Consider the following 22,653-nt stretch of genomic DNA (forward strand, 5'->3'; position numbering starts at 1 on the left):
GATGCAGACATAATGATGGCAGGAGCTGGAGCAGCCACCTGAGGACCCAGAGCTCAAAGCCACATGTTGAGAAGGGCAGAGATAACTGTATCTGCTCTGGACTGCTGACCTTTGAACTATTATGTAAGAGAAAATCAAAATTCTATTTTAAGTCACAATACTTTGGGGTCTTTGACTACCTGGACTACATCTTAAGTAGTACAGCTTCATGCCACTACCTTCACCCAGAAGCCTGTACCTCTCCTTTATTTGCACATACTTATGTTTTCTTATTTCATGTTTTATGTCCATGTTTTTACAAAGTAAAATGTTTAGTGGTCCAACTAATTTTTTTCAAAGAACCAGCTTATGGATTTATTTTAGTGTGCTTAGTGTTTTGAGATTATTTTTCTTATATTTGAATGAATTTTAAGCCATTTATAGAATCATGGGGTCACATACTTTTCTTCTCAACATTCTTTCTCCATTGTTTCATTGTCCTATGCCATCTAAACTTGCTGGAAAGAGGTCTGAGGCCAGTATCCTTTTATCCCCTGGGTAGACTGTCTGCTTCTTCTTTCTGGATGTTTGTAGTATAATGTTGTTGTTGTTGTTGTTGTTTTAATATGGGGTTTTCCAGTGGAAACCAGAAAACATGCTAGACAAATTCTCTCTCTCTCTCTGTCCTTTTTTTTTTTTTTTTTTTTTTAGACGGAGTCTCACCCTGTCACCCAGGCTGGAGTGCAATGGCGTGATCTCAGCTCACTGCAACCTCTGCCTCCCGGGTTCAAGCGATTCTCCTGCCTTAGCCTCCTGAGTAGCTGGGATTACAGGCGCGTGCCACCACGCCCGGCTAATTTTTAGTATCTTTAGTAAAGATGGGGTTTCACCATGTTGGCCAGGCTGGTCTCGAACTCCTAACCTCATGATCCACCCGCCTCCATCTCCTGGGTTCAAGCAATTCTCCTGCCTCAATCTCCTGAGTAGCTGGGACTACAGTTGCCTGCCACTACACCTGGCTAATTTTTGTATTGTTTGTAGAGACAGGGTTTTGTCATGTTGGCCAGGCTGGTCTCAAACTGGCCTCAAGTGATCTGCCCGCCTCAGCCTCCCAAAGTGCTGGGATTACAGGTGTGAGCCACCACACCCAGCCCTGCTAGACAAATTCTGAAAGAGCAGTAACACTTAGCTAATGCATTCTTTTTGCCTAAGATTTAGGAACTTCACAAGAGCCAGTGGCTTCTTTGCTCACTTTACCTGCAATATAGTACATTCTGTTCTTTTGCTAAATCAGGAATTTTTTTGGTTTGTTTCAGAAATGGCTGTTTCTTTTTATGTTTTTCATTACTTTTTTGAATTTCATTTGTTCCCTAGTCACTAAGGACTCAATCTGTGTGTTGGATCAACATAACTATTTTCTATATCTCTCATTTCTCCCCAGTCAGTTCATCTCTCTCCCCAGCTTTATTGTATGATATTTATCCCAGCTTTATTGTGTCATATTCTCAAGCCTGTCATCCATGTTGCTGACTCAGTTTTCTGTCATGCCAGCTCTACTTCTTATGGCTTCTAACATGACTTCCAGATCTTTAGTGAGTTTTTCTTGTTTCTTTTTTTCTTTTCTTTTCCTTTTTTTTTTTGAGACGGAGTTTTGGTCTTGTTGCCCAAGCTGGAGTGCAATGACGCAATCTGGGCTCACTGCAACCTCCGCCTCCCTGAGTAGCTGGGATTACAGCCATGTGCCACCACGCCCAGCTAATTTTGTATTTTTAGTAGAGAAGAGACGGGGTTTCTCCATGTTGGTCAGGCTGGTCTCGAACTCCCAACCTCAGGTGATCCGCCCGCCTCAGCCTTCCAAAGTGCTGAGATTACAGGCGTGAGCCACTGCACCTGGCCTGGTTTTTCTTGTTTCTTCGCTTACCTCTTTCGGTCTTAATTTCATCTTATTTTGGTATCTCTATATTTTTGTTTCAGAGGGTCCATATTATATTTAATTTCCTTGAGAGTGCAGAGAAGAGTCTTGTCAAATATTTTCTTCCACTTCCTGGGATCATTATTCTTTTGATATGCAGTCGTCATGTGTACTTTCCTCCTGGCATGCTTTGGGAGAGAAGAGTAGCATCTTACGGAGATCTCGTGATAGAGCTTTACTAAGAAATAGTGACTATTTTAATTAAAAAAAAAAGTTTACCTTGAATCCAGTAACCCTTTAGATAGAGCTTCTATTTCACAGGAAATAAGTAGCTAGAGAATCAAGCTAAACATCACCCCATAGAAGCAACCAGACAAACCTAGAAGGTAGGACGTGGTGTGGGACAACTCACTCAACTGCTCTCACTAATAAGTGTCCTAAAAAGGGGAATATACTAGATTAAAATAAGCTAAGGGAACATGCTTGGTCCTGTATTGGGTACTGACTTGGATAAGCCAGCTGTAGTAATAATTTTGGTTAATTGGAGAAAGTATAATATGGCCTGAAAATTAGATAAGATGAAAATATAGGGAAACTCAAAGGCAGAGAGTATCAACTAAATGAACCAGGTTGTTAAAAAGTTATAAAACAATATTTAAAGTATGATCTCATTTTGTTTTACACACACACACACATACACACACAGTTACAGTGATGTTCTCCAGGAGGCAGGACTATGCTGAGTTTTATTAAACACTTGCTGTATTGCTGGCCGTGGTGGCTCACGCCTGTAATCCCAACACTTTGGGAGGCCAAGGTGCGTGGATTGCTTGAGGTCAGGAGTTCAAGACCAGCCTGACCAACATGGTGAAACCCCGTCTCTACTAAAAATACAAAAATTAGCCAGGCATGTTGGCAGATGCCTGCAATCCCAGCTACTCGGGAGGCTGAGGCAGGAGAATCACTTGAACCTGGGAGGCGGAGGTTGCAGTGAGCCAAGACCATACCATTGCACTCCAGTCTGGATGACAGAGCGAGACTCTGCCTCAAAAAACAAAACAAAACAAAACAAAAAAAACCTTGCTGTATTTTCCAATATTCTACAAAGCTTTGCACTGCTTATGCAATAATAAAGTGTTTTAAATAGTGACATAGATTTAAATGGGACAGACTTACCACAAAGATAATAAAACTTAAAGCTTCAGGGCCTCTAATTCATATGGGCCTTATGAGGCCCTAGGAGGACCTCTAGCAATTTTGTATCATACTTTTGTGGGGGTTTTAATTTTATTTGTTAAGTTCTAGCATATTTTCACTGTGGTAAAATACACACAACATAAAATGTACCATTTTAACCATTTTAGGTATGCAGTTCAGTGGCATGAAGTACATTCTCACTGTTTTGCAACCATCACCACCATCCATCTCCAGAACTTTTTCATCTTCCCTAACTGAAACTCTGCACCCATTAAACAAGAACTCCCTATGACCCCCTCCATCCAGTCTTTTTATTTTTAAGAGTTTCCAAAATTGTATAAACTCTTAGCTTCACAAAACCTGGGTCCAGCCCCAACTGACAACCAGATGTCCTGGTAATTCCTGTGCAAGCTACGAAATGATACCTTGCACTGCCAAAGTGGCTTTAGCCTCAAACCAAAGGACAGTCAGCATGGTTGAGGCTGTCACCAAAGTTTTCATCACTAAAAGTGCAAACAGTAGTGATTGTGGCAGCATCAATATTACTGAATACACAAGGAGGAAAAAGCAATGTTTTCTCAAGTTATTGGAACCTACATCTATATAACTTTCCCCAGAAGCTACAAGTTTGTAATTTCTACAGTTCTAATTTCCTGTAAATTAACCCTATTTTCTTCATTGCTTAAAGTTATTGGTAAATAATTTTACATCTCCTTTTCCAGAAGGTAGTCACATGGTCTTACCTAGCTGCAAGGAAGGCCAGGAAATGTAATCTTTCTTACAGGAGACCTGTGCCCAACTAATGATCAAGTATTCTATTACTAAAAAATCAGAATGGGCCGGGCATGGTGGCTCAGGCCTGTAATCCAGCACTTTGGGAGGTCAAGGCGGTTGGATTACTTAGGGCCAGGAGTTCGAGACCAGCCTTTAGTAGAGATGGTGAAACCCCATCTCTACTAAAAATACAAAAATTAGCCAGGCATGGTGCTGCACGTTTGTAATCCCAGTTACTCGGGAGGCTGAGGCAGGAGAATTGCTTGAACTCGGGACGTGGAGGTTGCAGTGAGCCAAGACTGTGCCACTGCACTCCAGCCTGGGCCACAGAGTGAGACCTTATTTCAAAAAGAAAAAAAAGAAAGAAGCAGAATGGGTGTTGGGACAGACAACTAATAGACAACTAAGTATCTGTCACATGGTTTCTAAAAAGATTCAATATGCTTGTTTTTGAGGTTTGCAGGGGAAGTAGGAAGGGGTGCACATCTTTTTTTTGTTTAATAGAGACAGGATCTCACTCTCTCATGCAGGCTTGAGTGCAGTGGCAAGATCACAGCTCACTGTAGCCTTGAACTCCTGTCCTAGAGTGATCCTCCCAGGAGCCTAGGCTTCCCAAAGCACTAGAATTACAGATGTGAGCCACCTTAAAGCACCATTTACAAAACTGCTTAGCATCTTGTTTAGAGCTAAAAAATCCTTTGCTGACAATCAGCTTTCTAGACTGGGCACCCAAGCCTTCTTCCTCTGAGGGTTGAACACCATAGAAGTGGGCTTAACAGACTTGTATGGAAAAGAGAAGAAGTCATCTCCCCAACTGACTCTTGGGTGTCTCAGTGGCCAAGTATACTCAAATTGTATATCTAAACCAATGAGCTTTATTGTTGTGGTTAAGCTTTAACTGTGAACAGCAACGTATCAATTTATTAATTACTACGCTTTTGTGCTGTGTGTTCCCTTTCTAGGTTATTTCCAGGGAAATGCAAACCAAAGGATGTGGTCTCTGATCTAATCCTTAGAGAATGTGACCATGAAGACACTTTTCCTACCTGGTAAACAAAAGATAATGAGAAAAGTGAGGTTGGAAGTTGGTTTACTGAGCCAGGAGCTATAACAGGTGCTGGAGCAGGGGTGTGATCTGAATGACCACAGGGAAGTACTGATGGAATTGGATGGTGAGAGCCTCCAGGCCCTTTAGGCTTCTCCCTGACTTTATAATGAAATACAAAAGTCAGCCTCCATGCTTGTCCTTTGTGTGTAATGATTGTCAAACTCTGTCTATATGTGTTACATTTGACCTTGATGGTTAATTCATTATGTAATAAGTTCAGAATTTGGGACAGACACAGTGGCTCATGCCTGTAATCCCAGCACTTTGGGAGGTCGAGGTGGGCGGATCATCTGAGGTCAGGAGTTCGAGACCAGCCTGACCAACATGGAGAAACCCTGTCTCTACTAAAAATACAAAAAATTAGACAGGCGTGATGGCACATGCCTGTAATCCCAGCTACTCGGGAGGCTGAGGCAGGAGAATCGCTTGAACTCAGGAGGCAGAGGTTGTGGTGAGCCGAGATCGCACACATTGTACTCCAGCCTGAGCAACAAGAGCGAGACTCCATCTCAAAAAAAAAAAATTTAGAATTCGGTCCAAATTAGAAAACAGTTTCTCCCAGGAATGGCCTTGAATAGTGGTCAGCCTGCTTGGTTCTTTCTCCCTGACCTAGCAGCCCATGATTTGGGCTCTTTCCTCCTCTGGTTCAGGGATGAGGGATGCTGTCACTCTCCAAGAGGGGGAACAGCTTGGGACCTAGCAGAGCTGCTCATTGGGGTTCTATTCCTCCCAGCCAGCGCCCTGACAAAGCCAGCCTCTGGATAAGAAACTAATTACTTCTCCTGCTTCTTCAGTTTGACCTCCTAAGGGAAATAAGTCCTGCAGAAGTAACCAGCCTGCCGCGGCAGAATGCAGAGCAGGCACCAACTGCCCTGCAACTGCTTCCATAACCTGCAGATCCACCAGGGTGTCGGGGGCCCACATGCTGCAAAGCTTAGGAAGATGGGGTTTTCAATGGACATGCAGCTTTTAAAGTTGTGTGAGATAGGTTGCATTCAGAGTAAGGAAGGGTTGAAAGGCAGGAAGGGCATTTTCCTCTTAGCAGTGGAAGGATCTTCCTGACAGCCCTCCTTGCTTGCTTTCTGCCTGGCTCACTGCTTTCTCAGCAAGTTCCGGGAGGACTATGTCCTGGGGTTCCGAAAAGGGCTGGGGAATGTCAAGGCACGGATAAGGCACACAAGCTCTCTGGAGGAAAAGGGAGGCTCCTCTGCACTTCCCCTTCCTGCAGGTCCGTCCTGGTTTTTCATGATGTCATCCATTAATCATTGTGAGCTGACTGGTGGTCCCAGGGCTTGGCCAGCTGCCCAAGGCCAGGAGGGGAGACAGAGATCCCAGGACAAATGTGCAGCAGGCCCCTGAGCATGTGTAGAAATGTTGTCATCATTTCCACATAGAAAGACTTGGAGGAAATCAAAGAAGACAGTAAAAGTCACAAGATCCTATCCAACCTTCCCTTCCCTGAATGCCTGGGAAGAATTCAGGGGCCTCTTGCCTGTGGATGGACAGCCGAACCCTGGAGTGGGCCTAGGTGTGGAGGAGGGACTGCTCTGCCAGGTGGTTCATTCTCCAGAATTCAACCTGTTTCCTGACTCCGTGGTGTTTGAAAGCAACTTCATCCAGGTACTCCTGGGTGGCGCAGAATAGCACTCTTTGATTCTTCTAAACCTGTTCCCAAGATATGACTGAGAGAGTCCATCCCTGAAACCGGGGCAGAGTGAGAATTGAGGCAAGGAGAAGCTAGTGGACCTGGAATGCAAGGCCACCCTCATTGTCCTGGGCTTTGCTGAGCCCCAGACGGGGCTTCTCCTACAGACAGCTGTCACCCAGGGAGAAAGGTCAGGGGTCCTCTGCTCTGAGTGGAGAATTTGGTATTCTAATCCCCCAGTTTACTTCAGCCCCCAGGCTGTCACCTGAAGTAGATGAACAAAGAGGCAGTAAAAAGAGACGCTTCTTGAGAACAATAATGCGGATTGGCGAAAGAACAGCACCTGGGGTCCCAGAGACAGCTGGGCTCAGATTCCAGTCCTCTGCCTTCTCCTTGGGAGGTGACTGTGCAAGTAACCTGTGCAGCCTGAATCTGGCCCCTTGATTGTAAAAGGGTTGAACTGACCTGAGGATGAAATGCAAATACAGCAAGAAAAGTACCTTGTCTAACAGGCACTCGGTGCACGTTCGTCTCCTTGCCTGGGCTCTCCTCTGGTTGGATGGAAGCGAGAATGAACAGCACTCTGGAGTTAGAGAGGACCTTCCTGTTCAGTGAAGGTGCAGGAGATAATAGGGCACCTCGGGGAAGGACCAAGAGGATACATTTTTCAAAGAAGGCCAGGAAACAGTCCAGGGAGGATTGGCAGAAATGACAGATGGCAGGGAACTCCTGGGTTGTAATTCCTGTGGGCAATTGTTAACAAATGGGTGGTTGAAATATTGTTTAAATACTAGTAGTTGTTTAACCAATATAGTGACTATCAACAAGAATTGATTTTTGGCCCCAACTGCCAGGGAACATTTGACAATGTCTGGAGACATTTTTTGTTGTCACGATTTGGCTGGTAGTGCTACTAGAACTAGTAGGTAGAGGTCAAGGATGCTACTAAGCATTCTTTAGTGTGCAGGGCAGTATCCTGCCCTCAACAAAGAATATCCAACCCAAAACATTAATAGTGTCGAGGTTGAGAAACCCTGGGCTGAAACAGACTGCAGCTTTTGCCAAATGCTCAGGTTGTGCCTGGGGGCTGTGTTGCAGGTCAAAAGGGGCAGGAATTGGAGAGACGTCTACAAAGCTTCCAACACCATGGCCCTGGGGGTGACCTCCTCAGTACCCTGCCTGCCCCTCCCCAACATCCTACTCATGGCCAGTGTCAAATGGCACCAGGGGCAGAACCAGACATGGAACAGACCATCCGTAGCCCCCAACATCTTCCTGAAGAGGTGAGCAATGCAGATGAGAAGGGAGGACAAGAGGGGTGAGGGGTGGATGCAAAGTGGAGGTTGCTTGACTACTAAACCCAAGGAGAAGATAGAGATGTCATCAGCAGTGACATTGATTTTTTTAGACAACAGTATCCTAAGACAGGTGTTGCACTGGAAGGACAGAGGCCAAGTGGGACAAAGGGAGATGTCATGTGGACAGGAGTCAGGGGCTATTCTACCTGCCCACTTTCTTTCTCGCTGCACGGACGCCACTGAATTCATAGGAAATCTCTCAGCATTGGGTCCAAGGGCAAGGAGGCAGTGAGTCTGGCAGATGGAGCACTGGTTGGGGAAAGGAGATTATTTCTAGTTCTTGGTGTACAACTAACTGGACTCAATTTTTAAAATCACAAGTTATTTGCTGCTCCTCAGTTTTCTTTGTCTTTTTCTTTTTCTTTCTTTCTTTTTTTTTTTTTGAGACTGAGTCTCAAAAAAGACTATCGCCCAGGCTGGAGTACAATGGTGGGATCTTGGCTCACTGCAACCTCTGCCTCACAGGTTTAAGTGATTCTCCTGCCTCAGCCTCCCGAGTAGCTGGGATTATAGGCACCTGCCACCACACCTGGATAATTTTTGTATTTTTAATAGAGACAGGGTTTCACCATGTTGGCCAGGCTGGTCTTGAACTCCTGACCTCAGGTGACCCACCCTCCTCAGCCTCCCAAAGTGCTGGGATTACGGGCATAAGCCACCGTGCCCGGCCAGTTTTTTTTTTGTTTTTGTTTTTATCAGTAAAATAAATGGGACTAAGTCTCACTTAGAGCTGTAGCATATAGTGACATCATGCTTGTCTGGGACGAAGTAGCCTTTTTAAATTTTGGGGCCTCTTTAAATAATCTGTAGGATATCTCAAGAATCTCTAGAAATTCCCAAAAGTCCAAGAAAACCCTTCATTTCTCCATGCTACCTCAGTGACACACCTCTCCATGATGTTCTTGGTGTACCTGTAGCAAGTACCACCCAGTCCCAGCTAACTAATATTAGATCCAAAGCCAGAACCTTGAAGTTTAACTCCCTTGGGAAGACTAACTGTGGCATTAAACTCAATAAATGCACAAGCCAGACAGTGGGGCAAGCTCCTTTGGTGCTTTCAAGAAAGAAATTTTGGCTGGGCACGGTGGCTCGTGCCTGTAATCCCAGCACTTTGGGAGGCAGAGGCAGGTGGATCGCCTAAGGTCAGGAGTTCGAGACCAGCCTGACCAACATGATGAAACCTCGTCTCTACCAAAAATAAAAAATTAGACGGGCCTGGTGGCACATGCCTGTAATCCCAGCTACTGAGGAGGCTAGGGCAGGAGAATCGCTTGAACCTAGGAGGCGGAGGTTGCAGTGAGCCAAGAACGTGCCATTGCACTCCAGCCTGGGCAACAAGAGCAAAACTTTGCCTCAGAAAAAAGAAAAAAAAGAAAAGAAAGAAAGAAAGAAAAGAAAAACAGAAAGAAATTGTAAAATCCTGTGACTAGCCACCTTACCTCCTAGGCTGTCTCTCTCAAATAGGGTCTAGGGCACACGAGAATCATGGCAGGGTAGGTGGAAGTTACAGTGCAAATTCCAGGGCCACACCCAATTCCTACTGAATCTGAATCTTCAGTGGTGTCTTCAGGTGTCTGCATTTTAAACAAGCTCAGCAGGTGTATTTGGTCTCCCCAACAATTGAGCAGCACTGTGCTAAAGCACCCTCTTTTCTACCTCCAAAAGCCTTAGTCCTAAAGGAGACCTGCCTCATTTTAACGAAGACAGGGTCAGATCGGATGCAATAGGGTTGTCAGTGTGTGTCTTCCCTGGTGGCTTCAGGATTCTCCCATTGAAGTTTGTGGAGCTCCAGGTATGTGACCACTATCAACGCATCCTGCAGTTGAGGACAGTCACTGAGAAGATTTATTACCTAAAGCTCCACCCTGACCATCCTGAGACTGTCTTCCACTTCTGGATCCGACTGGTTCAAATTCTGCAAAAGGGGCTGTCCATCACCACCAAAGACCCTAGGATTCTTGTCACGCACTGCCTGGTACCCAAGAACTGCAGCAGCCCCTCAGGAGATTCGAAGGTAAGTGAGCACCATTGCCACCCTGCAGTCAAGGCCAAAGCAGCGAGGTAGAGCTTAACCCAGCTGGTATGTGAGTGCCCTATGAAGGTGATCTCAGCGTGAGGCCTTTTCTAAACAGCTTTATTGAGTATCATTTAGAACAATAAAATCCACCATTGTGGAGTTTATTGTTTTATAATTGTTTTGTTTTATATATATTTTATATAAACAATTCTATATAAATTGTTTATTGTTTTATAAAATCCACCATTGTGGATTTTATGGTGGATTATGTTGAAACCACAGTTTCAACACTTTCAGTAGATTGTATAGAGTCGTGTAACCATCACCACAATCCAGTTTCAGAACATTTCCATTACCCTAAAAAATTCCCCCTCGCCCATTTGCAGTCATTCCCTGTACTACTCCCAGCTCTAGGCAACCATTATCTGTTTTTAATCTATACACATTCATCTTAGGCATTTCATATAAATGGAATCTTACAACATATAGTCTTTTGTGTCTGGCTTCTTTCACTTAGCATAACATTTTTCAGTTTCATCCATATTGTAGCATGGGGCCAACTCCAGGGCAGAGTCACAGAGTATTTGTAGTTTTTTTGTTTTGTTTTGCTTTTTTTTTTTTTTTTTTTTGAGATGGAGTCTCACTCTGTTGCCCAGGCTGGAGTGCAGTGGCACAATCTTGGCTCACTGCAACCTCTGCCTCCCAGGCTCAAGTGATTCTCCTGCCTCAGCCTCCCAAGTAGCTGGCATTACAGGCACGCACCACCATGCCCAGCCAATTTTTGTATTTTTAGTAGAGATGGGGTTTCACCATGTTAGCCAGGCTGGTCTGGAACTCCTGACCTCAGGTGATCCACCCACCTCGGCCCACCAAAGTGCTGGGGTTACAGGCGTGAGGCACTGTGCCCGGCATTGACCATTTTTCAATTGGGTTTTTTCTTCTTATTGCATTGTAAGAATTATTTGTTTATTCTGGATACAAGTTCTTCATCTGATAGATGATTTGAAAATATTTTCTCTCAGTCTATGAATTGCCTTTCATTTTCTTAATGATGTTTTTGAGGAGCAAAAGTTTTTAATTTTGATTAAGTGCAATTATCAACTTTTTCCTTCTTTTTTTTTTTTTTTTTTTTTTTTTTTTGAGACAGTCTCCCTCTGTTGCCCAGGCTGGAGTGCAATGGCACAATCTTAGCTCATTGCAACCTCCACCTCCTGGGTTCAAGTGATTCTCCCACCTCAGCCTCCCAAGTAGCTGGGATTACAGGCATGTACCACCACACTCAACTAATTTTTGTATTTTTTGGTAGAGACAGGGTTTCACCATGTTGGCCAGGCTAGTCTCAAACTCCTGACCTCAAGTGATCCGCCCGCCTCAGCCTCCCAAAGTCCTGGGATTACAGGCATGAAACTTTTTCTTTTATGGATCAGGTTTTCTATGCATACCTAAGAACTCTTTGTTCATTCCAAAGTCACAAAGATTTTATCCTATGTTTTATTCTAGGAGTTTTATAGATTCAGCTCTTACATTTAGGTCTATGATCCATTTTGAGTTAATATTTATGTATGGAATGAGGTAATGATCTAAGTACTTTTTTTGTGTATATGGATATGTAATTAGCCTAGCACCATTTGTTGAAAAGACTATTCCTTCCCACATTGAATTGTCTTAGCACCTTCATCAAAAATCAATTTACTATCAATATAAAAATTTATTTCTGAATTCTCAGTTCCATTCTGTTGACTTATTTGCCTATTCTTGTGTCAATAAAACAATGTCTTGGTTAATGTAGCTTTATGTTAAGTTTGAAAATGGGTGATATAAGTCTTCTAATTTTGTTCTTTTTCAAACTGTGTTGGCTATTCTAGATCTGTTGCATTTTCATATAAATTTTAGAATCAGTTTGTTAATTTCCACAAAAAAAAAAACCTGTTAGAATTTTGATAAGCACATGTTGAATTTATACATCACTTTGGGGAGAAGTGCCATCTGATAATATTGTGTCTTCCAACATCTGAATATGGAATGTCTTTTCATTTATTTCAATACTTTAGTTTCCCTTAGCAAAGTTTTGTAGCTTTTGTTTTGTTTTTAATAGCAATGAGGTCTTGCTCTGTTGCCCAGGTTGGTCTTGAACTCCTGGGCTCAAGCAGTTCTCCTGCCTCAGCCTCCCAAAGTTCTGGGAGCCACATGCTTGGCCTATTTTGTAGTTTTTAGTAGACAAATTCTGCAAGTTCTGCACTTATTTGATTAAATGTTTTCCTAAGTATCTTATTGTTGTTGATGCTGTTGTGACCAGAACTGTGTTTGTGTTTTCTTAATTTCATTTTTGGGTCATTCATTGATAGTATTAGAAATACAATTGGTTTTTTAATATTAACCTCATTATACATTATAGCAGTTTTACAGATTCCTTGGGATCTTCTACATACACACACCACACACACACACACACACACACACACACTCATGCCATCTGCAATAAGGACAGTTTCATATCTTCATTTCCAATCTAGATTTGTTTATTGCTCTATTGCATTAGCTGGAACCTCCAGTACATGTTTAATAGAAGAGGCAAAAGCAGACATCCTTGTCTTGTTCCTGATCTTAGGAAAAAAACATTCCGTTTTTTGCTATTAAGTATGATGCTTATTATGAATATTTGTAGATGCCCTTAATCTGATTGAGGACGTTCCCTGTCTTCCTATTTATTGAAAGAGTTTTCTTTCTTTCCTTTTTTCATCATGAATGGGTATTAGATTTGTTAAATGCTTTCTCTGCATCTATTAAGATGATTATGTGGTTTGTCCTTCATTCTGTTAATACAGTATATTACATGAATTGATTTTTTTTAACGTTAAACCAACTTTGTGTTCCTGCAATAAAATCTGCCTGGTCACGGTGTATATACTTATTTTTTATATGTTACTAGATTCAGTTTGCTTACATTACATTAAGGAATTTTGCATCTATGCTCATGAGAGATATTGGTCTGTAATTTTCTTGTGATATCTTTGTGATCCCCTAGCTTTGGTATTAAGTTAATATTATCCTCATTGAAGAAGTTGGAGAGTATTCCCTCCTCTATTTTCTGAAAGAATTCATGAAGCATTGCTATTACTTCTTCTTTAAATATTTGATAGAATTTACCAGTGAAGATACCTGGGCCTTTTTGCCCCAGAACATGATGAATGTAAGTCTGACTTCAGCTACAACAGAAACTCCATGAAGGCAGGGGTTTTTGTTTGTCTTCTTTACTGCTATATCCCTAGTACCTGGCTCCTAGTTGGCATTCAATAAATATGGAATGAATGAGTGACTATGGACATGGACAGCATGCACAACTGGAGCACTTTTGAGTATCACAGGCAGCAGGAAAGAAATTAATTTTGCCCTGATGTAAAAAGCAGCACACTATAGGATATTTCTTAGAGAAATTAAGTTTTAAAACACCAATTAGGCCAGGCGCGGTGGCTCACGCTTATTATCCCAGCACTTTGGGAGGCCAAGGTGGGCAGATCACGAGGTCAGGAGATCGAGACAAGCCTGGCCAACATGGTGAAACCCTGTCTCTACTAAAAATACAAAAATTAGCTAGGTGTGGTGGCAGACACCTGTAGTCCCAGCTACTTGGGAGGCTGAGGCAGGAGAATCGTTTGAACCCAGGAGGCAGAGGTCTCAGTGAGCCGAGATTGCACCACTGCACTCCAGCCTGGCCATAAGAGTGAGACTCTGCCTCAAAAAAAAAACTCCACTAATTAAATTTCTATAACAAATATATGATTCCCCTACATTTAAGTATAAAACCAAACAGCATAAACTTTATTAAAGCTTATATTAATAGGCTATTCATACATTATATTAAGGTATATTAATAGGAATAAGTATCTGTTAAGTAATGTTAAAAGTATGTAATGAAGATATTACCCTTAAGGCACAAAAGGACATTTTTACCAATACGAGGAGTGTAAACCAAAAAACATGGCCTCAGAATTGCCTCTGTGAGCAGCTGGTGTGGCTGCACTTTGGAAAATTTTGAGTTCCAACACTTTAGAGTCTGGACCATGATATTAGGAAAATGTGAAGACCCCAAGGCCTTAACCACCTGGTTCTGCTTTTTTTCTTCATATAGTTAGTACAGAAGAAATTCCAAGCCTCCCAGCCCAGCGAGAGTCTCATTCAGCTAATGACCAAGGGGGAGAGTGAAGCCCTGTCTCAGATTTTTGCCGACTTACACCAGCAGAACCAGTTGAGGTACATGACTTAAATCAAGCCAGCCTCTGACATTCCCTCCTGCAACCCAGATGGTCTGGGCTGTGAGATCCAGAAACCAAATAGCTTGGTTAATGAGCGCAGGGTTTTACGTGACCAGGCACGGTGGCTCACGCCTGTATTCCTGGCACTTTGGGAGGTCAAGGCAGATGGATTGCTTGAGGTCAGGAATTTGAGACCAGCCTGGCCTCGATATACTGCCACTCACTATCCAGTCTTTTTTTTTTTTTTTTTCCTTTTTGAGACAGGCTCTCACTCCGTCGCCCAGGGTTCAAGCGATTCTCCCGCCTCAGCCTCCTGAGTAGCTGGGACTACAGGCATGTGCCACCATGCCCCCAACTAATTTTTGTATTTTTAGTAGAGACAGGGTTTCACCATGTTGGCCAGGCTGGTCTGGAACTCCTGACCTCAGGTGAGCTGCCCGCCTCGGCCTCCCAAAGTGCTGGGATTACAGGCATGAGCCACCGCGCCCAGTCACTGTTCAGTCTTTATCCTTGACTCGGGACAACCTTCCTCCAGCTCTCCTTGCCTTGTTCTCCTTCTCCACACAGCAAGCATGGTGGGCTTGACTCCAGAGGAGGACTACTATAAAAAATGAAAAGTAGCTCTCCAACAACGAGGATAAGTTAGGTATACAGGTGAAAAAGTAAAACCCAATTTCTTTTTGTTGTTGTTGTTGTTCATTTGTTTACTTGAGACAAGAGTCTCACTCTGTCGCCCAGGCTGGAGTGCAGTGGCACAGTCTCGGCTCACTGCAACCTCTGCCTCCTGGGTTGATGTGATTCTCCTGCCTCAGCCTCCCAAGTAGCTGGGATTACAGACACACATCACCACGCCCAGCTAATTATTGTATTTTTAGTAGAGACAGGGTTTCACCATGCTGGCCAGGCTGGTCTCGAATTCCTGACCTAAAGTGATCCACCTGTCTTGGCCTCCCAAAGTGCCAGGACTACAGGCGTGAGCCACTGTGCCCAGTCATGTAAAACCTAATTTCTAATCCAGTTTCTAGTCCTACAGGGAAATAACCAAAACCATTGTTTAAAACATTGTCAACTTATTGGATTTACTTACCTACTCACCCAAGGTCTCTGCTTGGACTTTATGGAGCTTCTGTGATCGTTTTCTTAATATAGAGTCTGTTCTGGAAAGCTCCATGCTACAGATCTATCTTCTTCATGGCTGAGGAAATGTCGCTGTATGTACAGATGACTTAGCATTAAGTCTTGGTATAAAACTGGTTGGTTTAAAAGAGACAGGAGTTGAGCGTACTTAGACCAGAGGGTACCACAGAATATTCAGTCCCAAATAAAGTGGGATCCAGGGTCCTAGTGCCTATTACTTATGGTTTAATAGAAAGGAGAGAACAGAAATAAATTAGCAAATGTCACCAGGAGAGAAAAATGAGGTGTCAGAGAGGAGAATTTTGTCACAACAGGAACCAGTTGGACCAGCAGTTCAGAGGCAGAACAAATTCCCTTTCTTTCTGAGCACTGGTAATAAACTGAAAACCAGTACAGCTTGGAGGAGGCAAGCGCTTATAGCAGCGAAGAGCTCGCAAAGACATGGGCCCAAGTCATTGCTCTGACTGCACCCTTGAGCATATCGAAACCTGGGGGCTCAGTCTTCAGATCTGTAAAATGGAAATGAAAATAGTGCCAACGCCATCCAGATGTCAGGTTCCAATGAGCTCATATGCACCAAGCACTTAGAATGCTACTCAGCAGATTTAGAGGCAAATTGTAAGTAAGCTCTCAATAAGTATTAACTTGTATTGTTAATTCTAACTTGGCTGGAGGTAGAAAACTATTAACACAAGAAAAAGACTTATCTGTTGCCCAGTATAAAGAATATATCCTGGAGATTGTCACTCCATATATCATACAGAGCTCTGTAATTAAGGAACTTCTCGATGAGATGTCATATTGCTGAGCTAGAGGGCACTGGACTCTAATAGAGCAAGGTATTTTGAAACTGCTTTTTGGCTATCTCAAATTATCAAATCACTTTCCTTCCTTCCTTCCTTCCTTTTTCTTTCTTTTTTGAGACAGTCTCACTCTGTCGCCCAGGCTGGAGTGCAATGGCATCTCAGCTCACTGCAACCTCTGCCTCTCGTGTTCAAGCGATTCTAATGCCTTAGCCTCCAGTGTAGCTGGGGTTATAGGCACTCACTACCATGCCTGGCTAATTTTTGTATTTTTATTAGAGATGGGGTTTCACCATGTTGGCCAGGCTGGTCTCAAACTCCTGGCCTTATGTGATCCATTCACCTCAGCCTCCCAAAGTGCTGGTATTATAGGAGCGAGCCACTGTGTCTGCTCAAATCACTGATTTTTAAATTACTATTTAAAGAACCGTTTCTGTTTATACCTCATTGGCCACACTCAGTCACGTGACCTCACTCAGCTGCAAGGGAGGCTGGGAAATGCATTCCCCATTTTGCATAGCCATGTACACAACACAAAATTAGACACTGTGCTCCCCAGGGAGAAGGCAAAAAGGGTCACTGGGGGCCTACTGGCACTCTCTGGCACAGACAGCTTTTAATATTTCTAGAAGTTGAGAGGAGGCTAAGGTCTGAAGGAGAAAATAGGTAATAGACAGCTAAAGAAAGGGTGAAGAAGGGCCAGGCAGGTTAAGGGAATGGGCAGGTGCAAGGCTGAGGCTTCCACAAAGAAGAAGCTTGGTGGAAGGCCAGTGGGGAAAAGCGGGTAGTGGTGGAAGAGAATAAATAGAAGAGGGCAAGGAGTGAGCCAGGCGGGGCCTGGGAAGCCATGCGAAGAAATTTAGACTTCCAGTGTCATGGGAGCCTTAGCAGCATTTTAAACAGGGAAGTGACGTGATCCAATTTACATTTTGAAAAGGTCATGCTAGCTGTTGCCTGACAGTTAATTTGAAGGGAAGGAGAGATGTGGAAAAACGAGCTAGGGAGCTATGGCAACCTACTCTGGGCAGATCGGAAGGATGTAAGAAATGAGGGGAGGAAGGGATTAGTTTTTGCTTCATTGCTATCTTGATAATTGCTTTGTACAGACATTTAGCTCTTTCTTGTTAGTTTCCCAGAATGAAGCCCCTGAGTGATGATTTTTCTCTCATTTGGGCTGGTTCTAGTCTGGTTGCAATTATTATCAGTTTTTGCACATTGGCAACAACATGCAACTTAACAGCAAATAAAATAAATAGCTGAGATGCAGAACTGAACAGATGGAGTCACCCCCTCCTCCTCAGCAAAATCAGCAGCATGGGCTCTGCTCCCCACCTCCCACCCCATTCCACCTCCCCCTTCCCGATTTTTTTTTTCTGGAACTTTAATATGCGTCACACCCATCCAATATAGCCACAGCTGGCCTTTTTCATATTTATATCTGTCTCTAAAGCTTTGCATCAGGAACTTTGGAACAAGATCTGAAATACAAATTTAATGTTCTTTTCCTTTAATTTCAACTTTCATTTCCTTGATCCTGAAATGGCTCGAGTTTCAGGAGCAGCAGAAAGGTGGAGACCAACAAGAACAGCTCAGGTAAGGGAGGGCACAGGGTACCATGCCTCAAAGAGCTTTCTACTCTGGATATAAGAATAAGATCCCCTCCAGCCCCCATCCTGGTTGTCCTGGTGCTGTCAGTATTGCCATTGTCCTTCCATGCCTTAGTTTCAATTCCTTTAGGCTCTCTGGCCACCACAATCAAGTTGGCACCAAGTCCTAACCAATTTCTTTCTTTGCAATGTATCTTGTATTCTTTACTTCATTTCTACACCCACAGACCCTACCCCAGCCCAGCCCTTCTCATCTCAAGCCTGTAGCACTCTTCCATAAGTTCATTTATCCATTTATTCATTCAAAACCACACACTGAGTGCCAATTACTGTGATGGGCTTTAGGGCCACCATGTAGAAAGACACCATGTTCCCGCAAGAAGTTTATAATTTGGTGGTGTCAGATGGGAAGATCCCCGAATTACAAAATGTCTCCTTCCAGGCAACATTCAAAGCTTATGCCTAGGGTGCCAAAGGAGCACAAAGAAGGGGGTCCCTCATTCCTGCCAGGAAGCTTGCCTGGGAGGCATGGTTTCTGAACTGAGTCATAGACAATGAGTGCAGGTGAGCTGCTTGAAACAGGTAAGGCAGGGCATTCTAGGAAGAAGAGACAGAGTCTGCAAGAGGGAGCATGACACATTCTGGAAAAAGCAGCCAGTTCCCTATTTCCAGGTTCTAGTTCACCCCAAATCCACTCAATTTGGCATGCATGGCCCTGCACAATCTTCCCCCATCTCGCCCATCTCACCTGCTCACTCACTCTTCCTCTAGTAGCAGCTCTCTGCCTAATCATCTTCTCTAGCCCAAATCTTTTGCTCCAGCAAACCTTAGCCATCCCATGCCTCCTTCATCCCCCATCCACTCCCTTCCCCCGATGCTTCACTCTAAATCCTCCCTATCCTTCTAAATCCTACCCTTCACACAACACCTTCCTGCCAGGCTAATCCTTCCTTGGTCATAACCTCTCTTTCATTATTCCCTAGTTGTTTTATAGGTTTGAGGGATATTTCTTCAGTGAATACTAAATTGTTTTCAGGCTTCTCAATTATCCACAGCATGAAGCAGAGGCCTGAGAACACAATGGGAGGCAATTAATACCCATATACCATGGCACTAATAAATTATTCCTTCACGTTGGCTCAGTAGGCAGCCAAAATATCATAAGATATTTATAAATTTAGAGAAGGCTGTAGGTCCCAGGGGAACTCTGCTAACTTTCGTCTAAATCAGGGATTACAAATGCATAGGACTGCAGGTGGTATAAATGGGTAAAGGGGGCAGGGCGCGGGGGCTCACGCCTGTAATCCCAGCACTTTGGGAGGCCGAGGTGGATGGATCACGAGGTTAGGAGTTCGAGACCAGCCTAGCCAACATGGTGAAACCCCATCTCTACTAAAAATACAAAAATTGGCTGGGCATGATGGTGCGTACCTGTAGTCCCAGCTACTCGGGAGGCTGAGATAGGAGAATCGCTTGAATCTGGGAAAGTGGAGGTTGCAGTGAGCCGAGATCACGCCACTGCACTCCAGCCTGGTGACAGAGCGAGACTCAGACTTAAAAAAAAAGAAATGGATAAAGGGCTGGGTGACATGGATGTAAGAAAAGGTTAACTTTTCTCTAAATTCTGTTATAAGTAAAACAACTGCTGGCAGCTGACACTTGGTGTCAAAACTGAGAAGACAGCAGGGAGTGGTGGGGATAGTGGCAATGAGAAAGTGAAAGCTTCAATTAAGACTTCCATTCGTTGTTGCCATGCTGGAATCCAGGCCAAATATTCTGATTTTTCAAGAGAAGCCAAAAGATCTGGACATATGTGGCATACCACCTTCCCATAAAATATTCAAGCGTAGTATTGGCTAACACTTAGTGGGCAAACAAAACATATCTGCAGACCACATTCAGCCTGGAGGCTGCCAGCTCACAGCCCCTGTTCTAAATGGTGAGCACAGCTGTGGCTGCCTCACATTTTGTCCAAGCCTAAGAATGTTTTCTCATGTTATGCGACTAATGACATGATGGTGATTCATTTCTCTGCATTTAAACATACATTCAAACACACATATGTATAAACATACACACTCAAAACATACCCCATGACATCAGGGTTGAAGAAAACAGATGTGAGGAATATTTCAAACATTTCTGGGACTTGAGAAAACAGCTAGAATTTTAGGGTCGCAGGGTATCTGACATCATGGGACCTACCACGGCCAAGATGTTCCTAGGCTGAAATTGAATTGAAATTAACCATCCCAGGTGGCCTCCAGGCCCTCTTTTCTCATTCGGCGAGGGAGTGTAGTCTCTCAGTTTAAAAAGACTGTTATACCTCAACCTCTGGAACTTTTGGATGAAAAAGAGACTTAAAATTGGAAAAACCAGAGGCCCAACAGCACCTGTGTGGCTGAATCTTTCCACTCACCACCAGCAGGTGGTATGGCCTATTATTGCAGTGCTTCCCAAACTTTAATGTCCAAACAGTCCCCCATAGATCTTGTTAAAAGGCAGATTCTAATTTCTTGGGTCTAGCGGGCTTGAGACTGCGATTCTAACATGCTCCCAGGTAATGCCCAAGGTGCTGGGCTGTGGGCCATCCTTTGAAGAGCCAGGGCCAAGTGGACCAAGAACAGGCTCTAGCTTAAGGCCTTCTGGGTTCAAGGCCATTGCTAGTTCAGCTAGATGAGTCTCCTGGGGAAATCCACTCAGTTAACCCATCTGAATTATATTGGGTCTCTCCTTTTACTGGTGCTGTCTTGTTCACGTGACATAGTGGTAAGAACGTGGACTCTGGAGCCAGGCTGCCAGGCTTGGAATTCTGACTCTGCTTCTCCTTGTGTGACAGTTGGTAAATTACTCACCCTCTCTGACCTCACAGAGGTGAGGATTAAAGGACCATGAATGCACGTAATTGTTTGGAATGGTGCCTGGCACATCGTAAGCACCCCCCAAATGTCAGCTATAACCTGTAAGGGCTCTGTGAACCAGCACACAAGCAAATACATTTCTTTACTTGATCTAGGGAAAGATTCTTCCCGTGAAGACAGCATCCCTTGCACCTGTGACCTACGTTGGAGGGCTTCATTCACGTACGGAGAGTGGGAAAGAGAGAACCCCTCCGGCCTGCAGCCCCTCTCACTACTCAGCACTCTGGCAGCCTCCACCGGGCCACAGCTGGCCCCACCCATAGGTACAGCAATGGGAGGAATCCCCTGCCATTGTGGGGCAGCCCTGGCATTCAGCCTCAGGGCTGGGTCAGATCCTAGGGTCCTGAGGGTGATTCCAGAAAGTTGTGGGGTGTGGTCGAGGAATGCTGGCCACAGAGACCTCAGCCCTCTTTTCCCAACTGGGCTGAGCAAAACCATGATGTGTGGCACCTCCAGGGCCCCCAGAGTTCCCCCAGATGCTGTTGACGCTATAGATGCTTTCTCTTGCTGTATGGGAGGTGTAAGGGATCTCCTCTGCAGACTCCCCATGTGGTCTTTCCTCTCTTTTCCTTTCCTGGAGCTCTTGAAGGGCCTTCTTACTGCTTGGGTTGGGATGCAGAGAGTGAAAAGGAAGTAGGTTAAGGGGGCTGGGGTGGGGTCAGACCTCCCTAAGGTCCCAGTCCTTCTGTCTTCATGCTCAAGGCCCATTCGTCCATCCACACATTCATTTAACAAACATTTGTGAAGTACTTCCTATGTGCCTCTGTTTGACCAGAGATAGATTTCCCTAAAAGGGAGGGGTGATTTCTGTTTTCTAAAGTAAAATGTCATGAATAAACCACCAACTCTTTTTTTTTTTTGAGACGGAGTCTCACTCTATCACCCAGGCTGGAGTGCAGTGGCATGATCTTGGCTCACTGCAACCTCCGCCTCCCAGGTTCAAGTGATCCTCCTGCCTCAGCCTCCTGAGTAGCTGGAATTACAGGCATGCACCACCATGCCCAGCTAATTTTTGTATTTTTAGTAGATACAGGGTTTCACCATGTTGGCCAGTCTTGTCTCGAACTCTCGACCTCAGAACTCTCAACCTCAGGTGATCTGCCCACCTTGGCCTCCCACAAAGTGCTAGGATTACAGGTGTGAGCCACTGGGCCCGGCCACCACCAACCCATATAAGATACCTATTATAGGTAGTTGACAATTTTTTAAAATTAGCATAAGTATCTGTGTGCCCACAAAAGAGCTTTTTAGGTAATTTATATCCTATCAAACACTTTTCTCTCCTACACTCACAGGAAATTCTATTTGAGCCACCCTTCCGCACTGGGGAGAATCTATGCAAGCCTCATCAACACCACTTTACAGCATTCAGCTGCTGAGGGATTATTGGGATGGAGAGGAGGAGAAAACTGCAACCAGGGAAAAATAGAGTCATCTCACGGTGACAGCAGAGCCTTTCCAGCTGTACATAACCACGTCCTCGCCACTGCACCTCGGCATATGCCACCTCCATGCCACTGCCAGAGCTGGCCTAGCAAGATGTGCTCTCAGAATGGCCGGGCCCAAGAGATGAAGGAAAGGAGTGAAAGGGAAGTAGGACCAGAGAAGTGGAAGGAAGCAAAATGGAGGTGATGAGAAAGGTGGTGGGAGAAAGTCAGCAGATGAGAGACACAAAGAGAAGTGGTAATAGGAAACGGAAGAGACTTGGTAGACGAGATAAGGAGGACAAGAGAAGGGACACACCCCTGAGAGATGCTCACCAAGCTTCTATTTATCTAATTTAAAACTTGAAAGTAAAGCCATAAACAAAAAAAAGAAATATGTTTTCTTCCCTGCTGAGACCATTCTGGACAAATGTGAACTGCCAGACACCTTCCATTTCCCTTTCTGTCTGTTTTTCTTGCTAGTTCCTGTCTTCTGATTAAAGCTTCATTCCTTCTTT

General features: G+C 44.2%; 1 protein-coding gene and 1 pseudogene across 7 annotated transcripts; one reads left to right on the top strand and one right to left on the bottom strand.

Annotated features, from left to right (window-relative positions):
• GARIN1B (golgi associated RAB2 interactor 1B) lies at nucleotides 1–22,653 on the top strand. Of its 7 annotated transcripts, none has more exons than XM_063813937.1 (8): nucleotides 1–123; nucleotides 4,825–5,034; nucleotides 7,714–7,898; nucleotides 9,639–9,987; nucleotides 14,120–14,241; nucleotides 17,739–17,776; nucleotides 20,807–20,974; nucleotides 22,007–22,653. In XM_063813937.1, the coding sequence occupies exons 2-8, from the start codon at nucleotides 5,032–5,034 to the stop codon at nucleotides 22,018–22,020; spliced, it is 879 nt and encodes a 292-aa protein (XP_063670007.1). In that variant the 5' UTR covers nucleotides 1–123; nucleotides 4,825–5,031; the 3' UTR covers nucleotides 22,021–22,653. The 7 variants fall into 7 exon arrangements, with proteins under 7 accessions (XP_063670007.1, XP_063670008.1, XP_024213402.1 ...); XM_063813938.1 differs by having other exon boundaries at nucleotides 4,825–4,976; XM_024357634.3 differs by having other exon boundaries at nucleotides 4,825–4,911.
• On the bottom strand, nucleotides 1,099–1,166 carry LOC112209889 (U7 small nuclear RNA; annotated as a pseudogene).

This window comes from Pan troglodytes, chromosome 6, assembly GCF_028858775.2.
Source record: "Pan troglodytes isolate AG18354 chromosome 6, NHGRI_mPanTro3-v2.0_pri, whole genome shotgun sequence".
NCBI classification, from domain to species: domain Eukaryota; kingdom Metazoa; phylum Chordata; class Mammalia; order Primates; family Hominidae; genus Pan; species Pan troglodytes.

What these genes read in the sequence shown, in the direction of transcription:
- GARIN1B (XM_009454042.5), top strand. Translation starts at nt 6,342, where the DNA reads ATGTTGTCATCATTTCCACATAGAAAGACTTGGAGGAAATCAAAGAAG. An exon ending in CCCAACATCTTCCTGAAGAG is followed by an intron (nt 7,899 to 9,638) that starts GTGAGCAATGCA and finishes TACCTCCAAAAG; the next exon opens with CCTTAGTCCTAAAGGAGACC. An exon ending in GCCCCTCAGGAGATTCGAAG is followed by an intron (nt 9,988 to 14,119) that starts GTAAGTGAGCAC and finishes TTCTTCATATAG; the next exon opens with TTAGTACAGAAGAAATTCCA.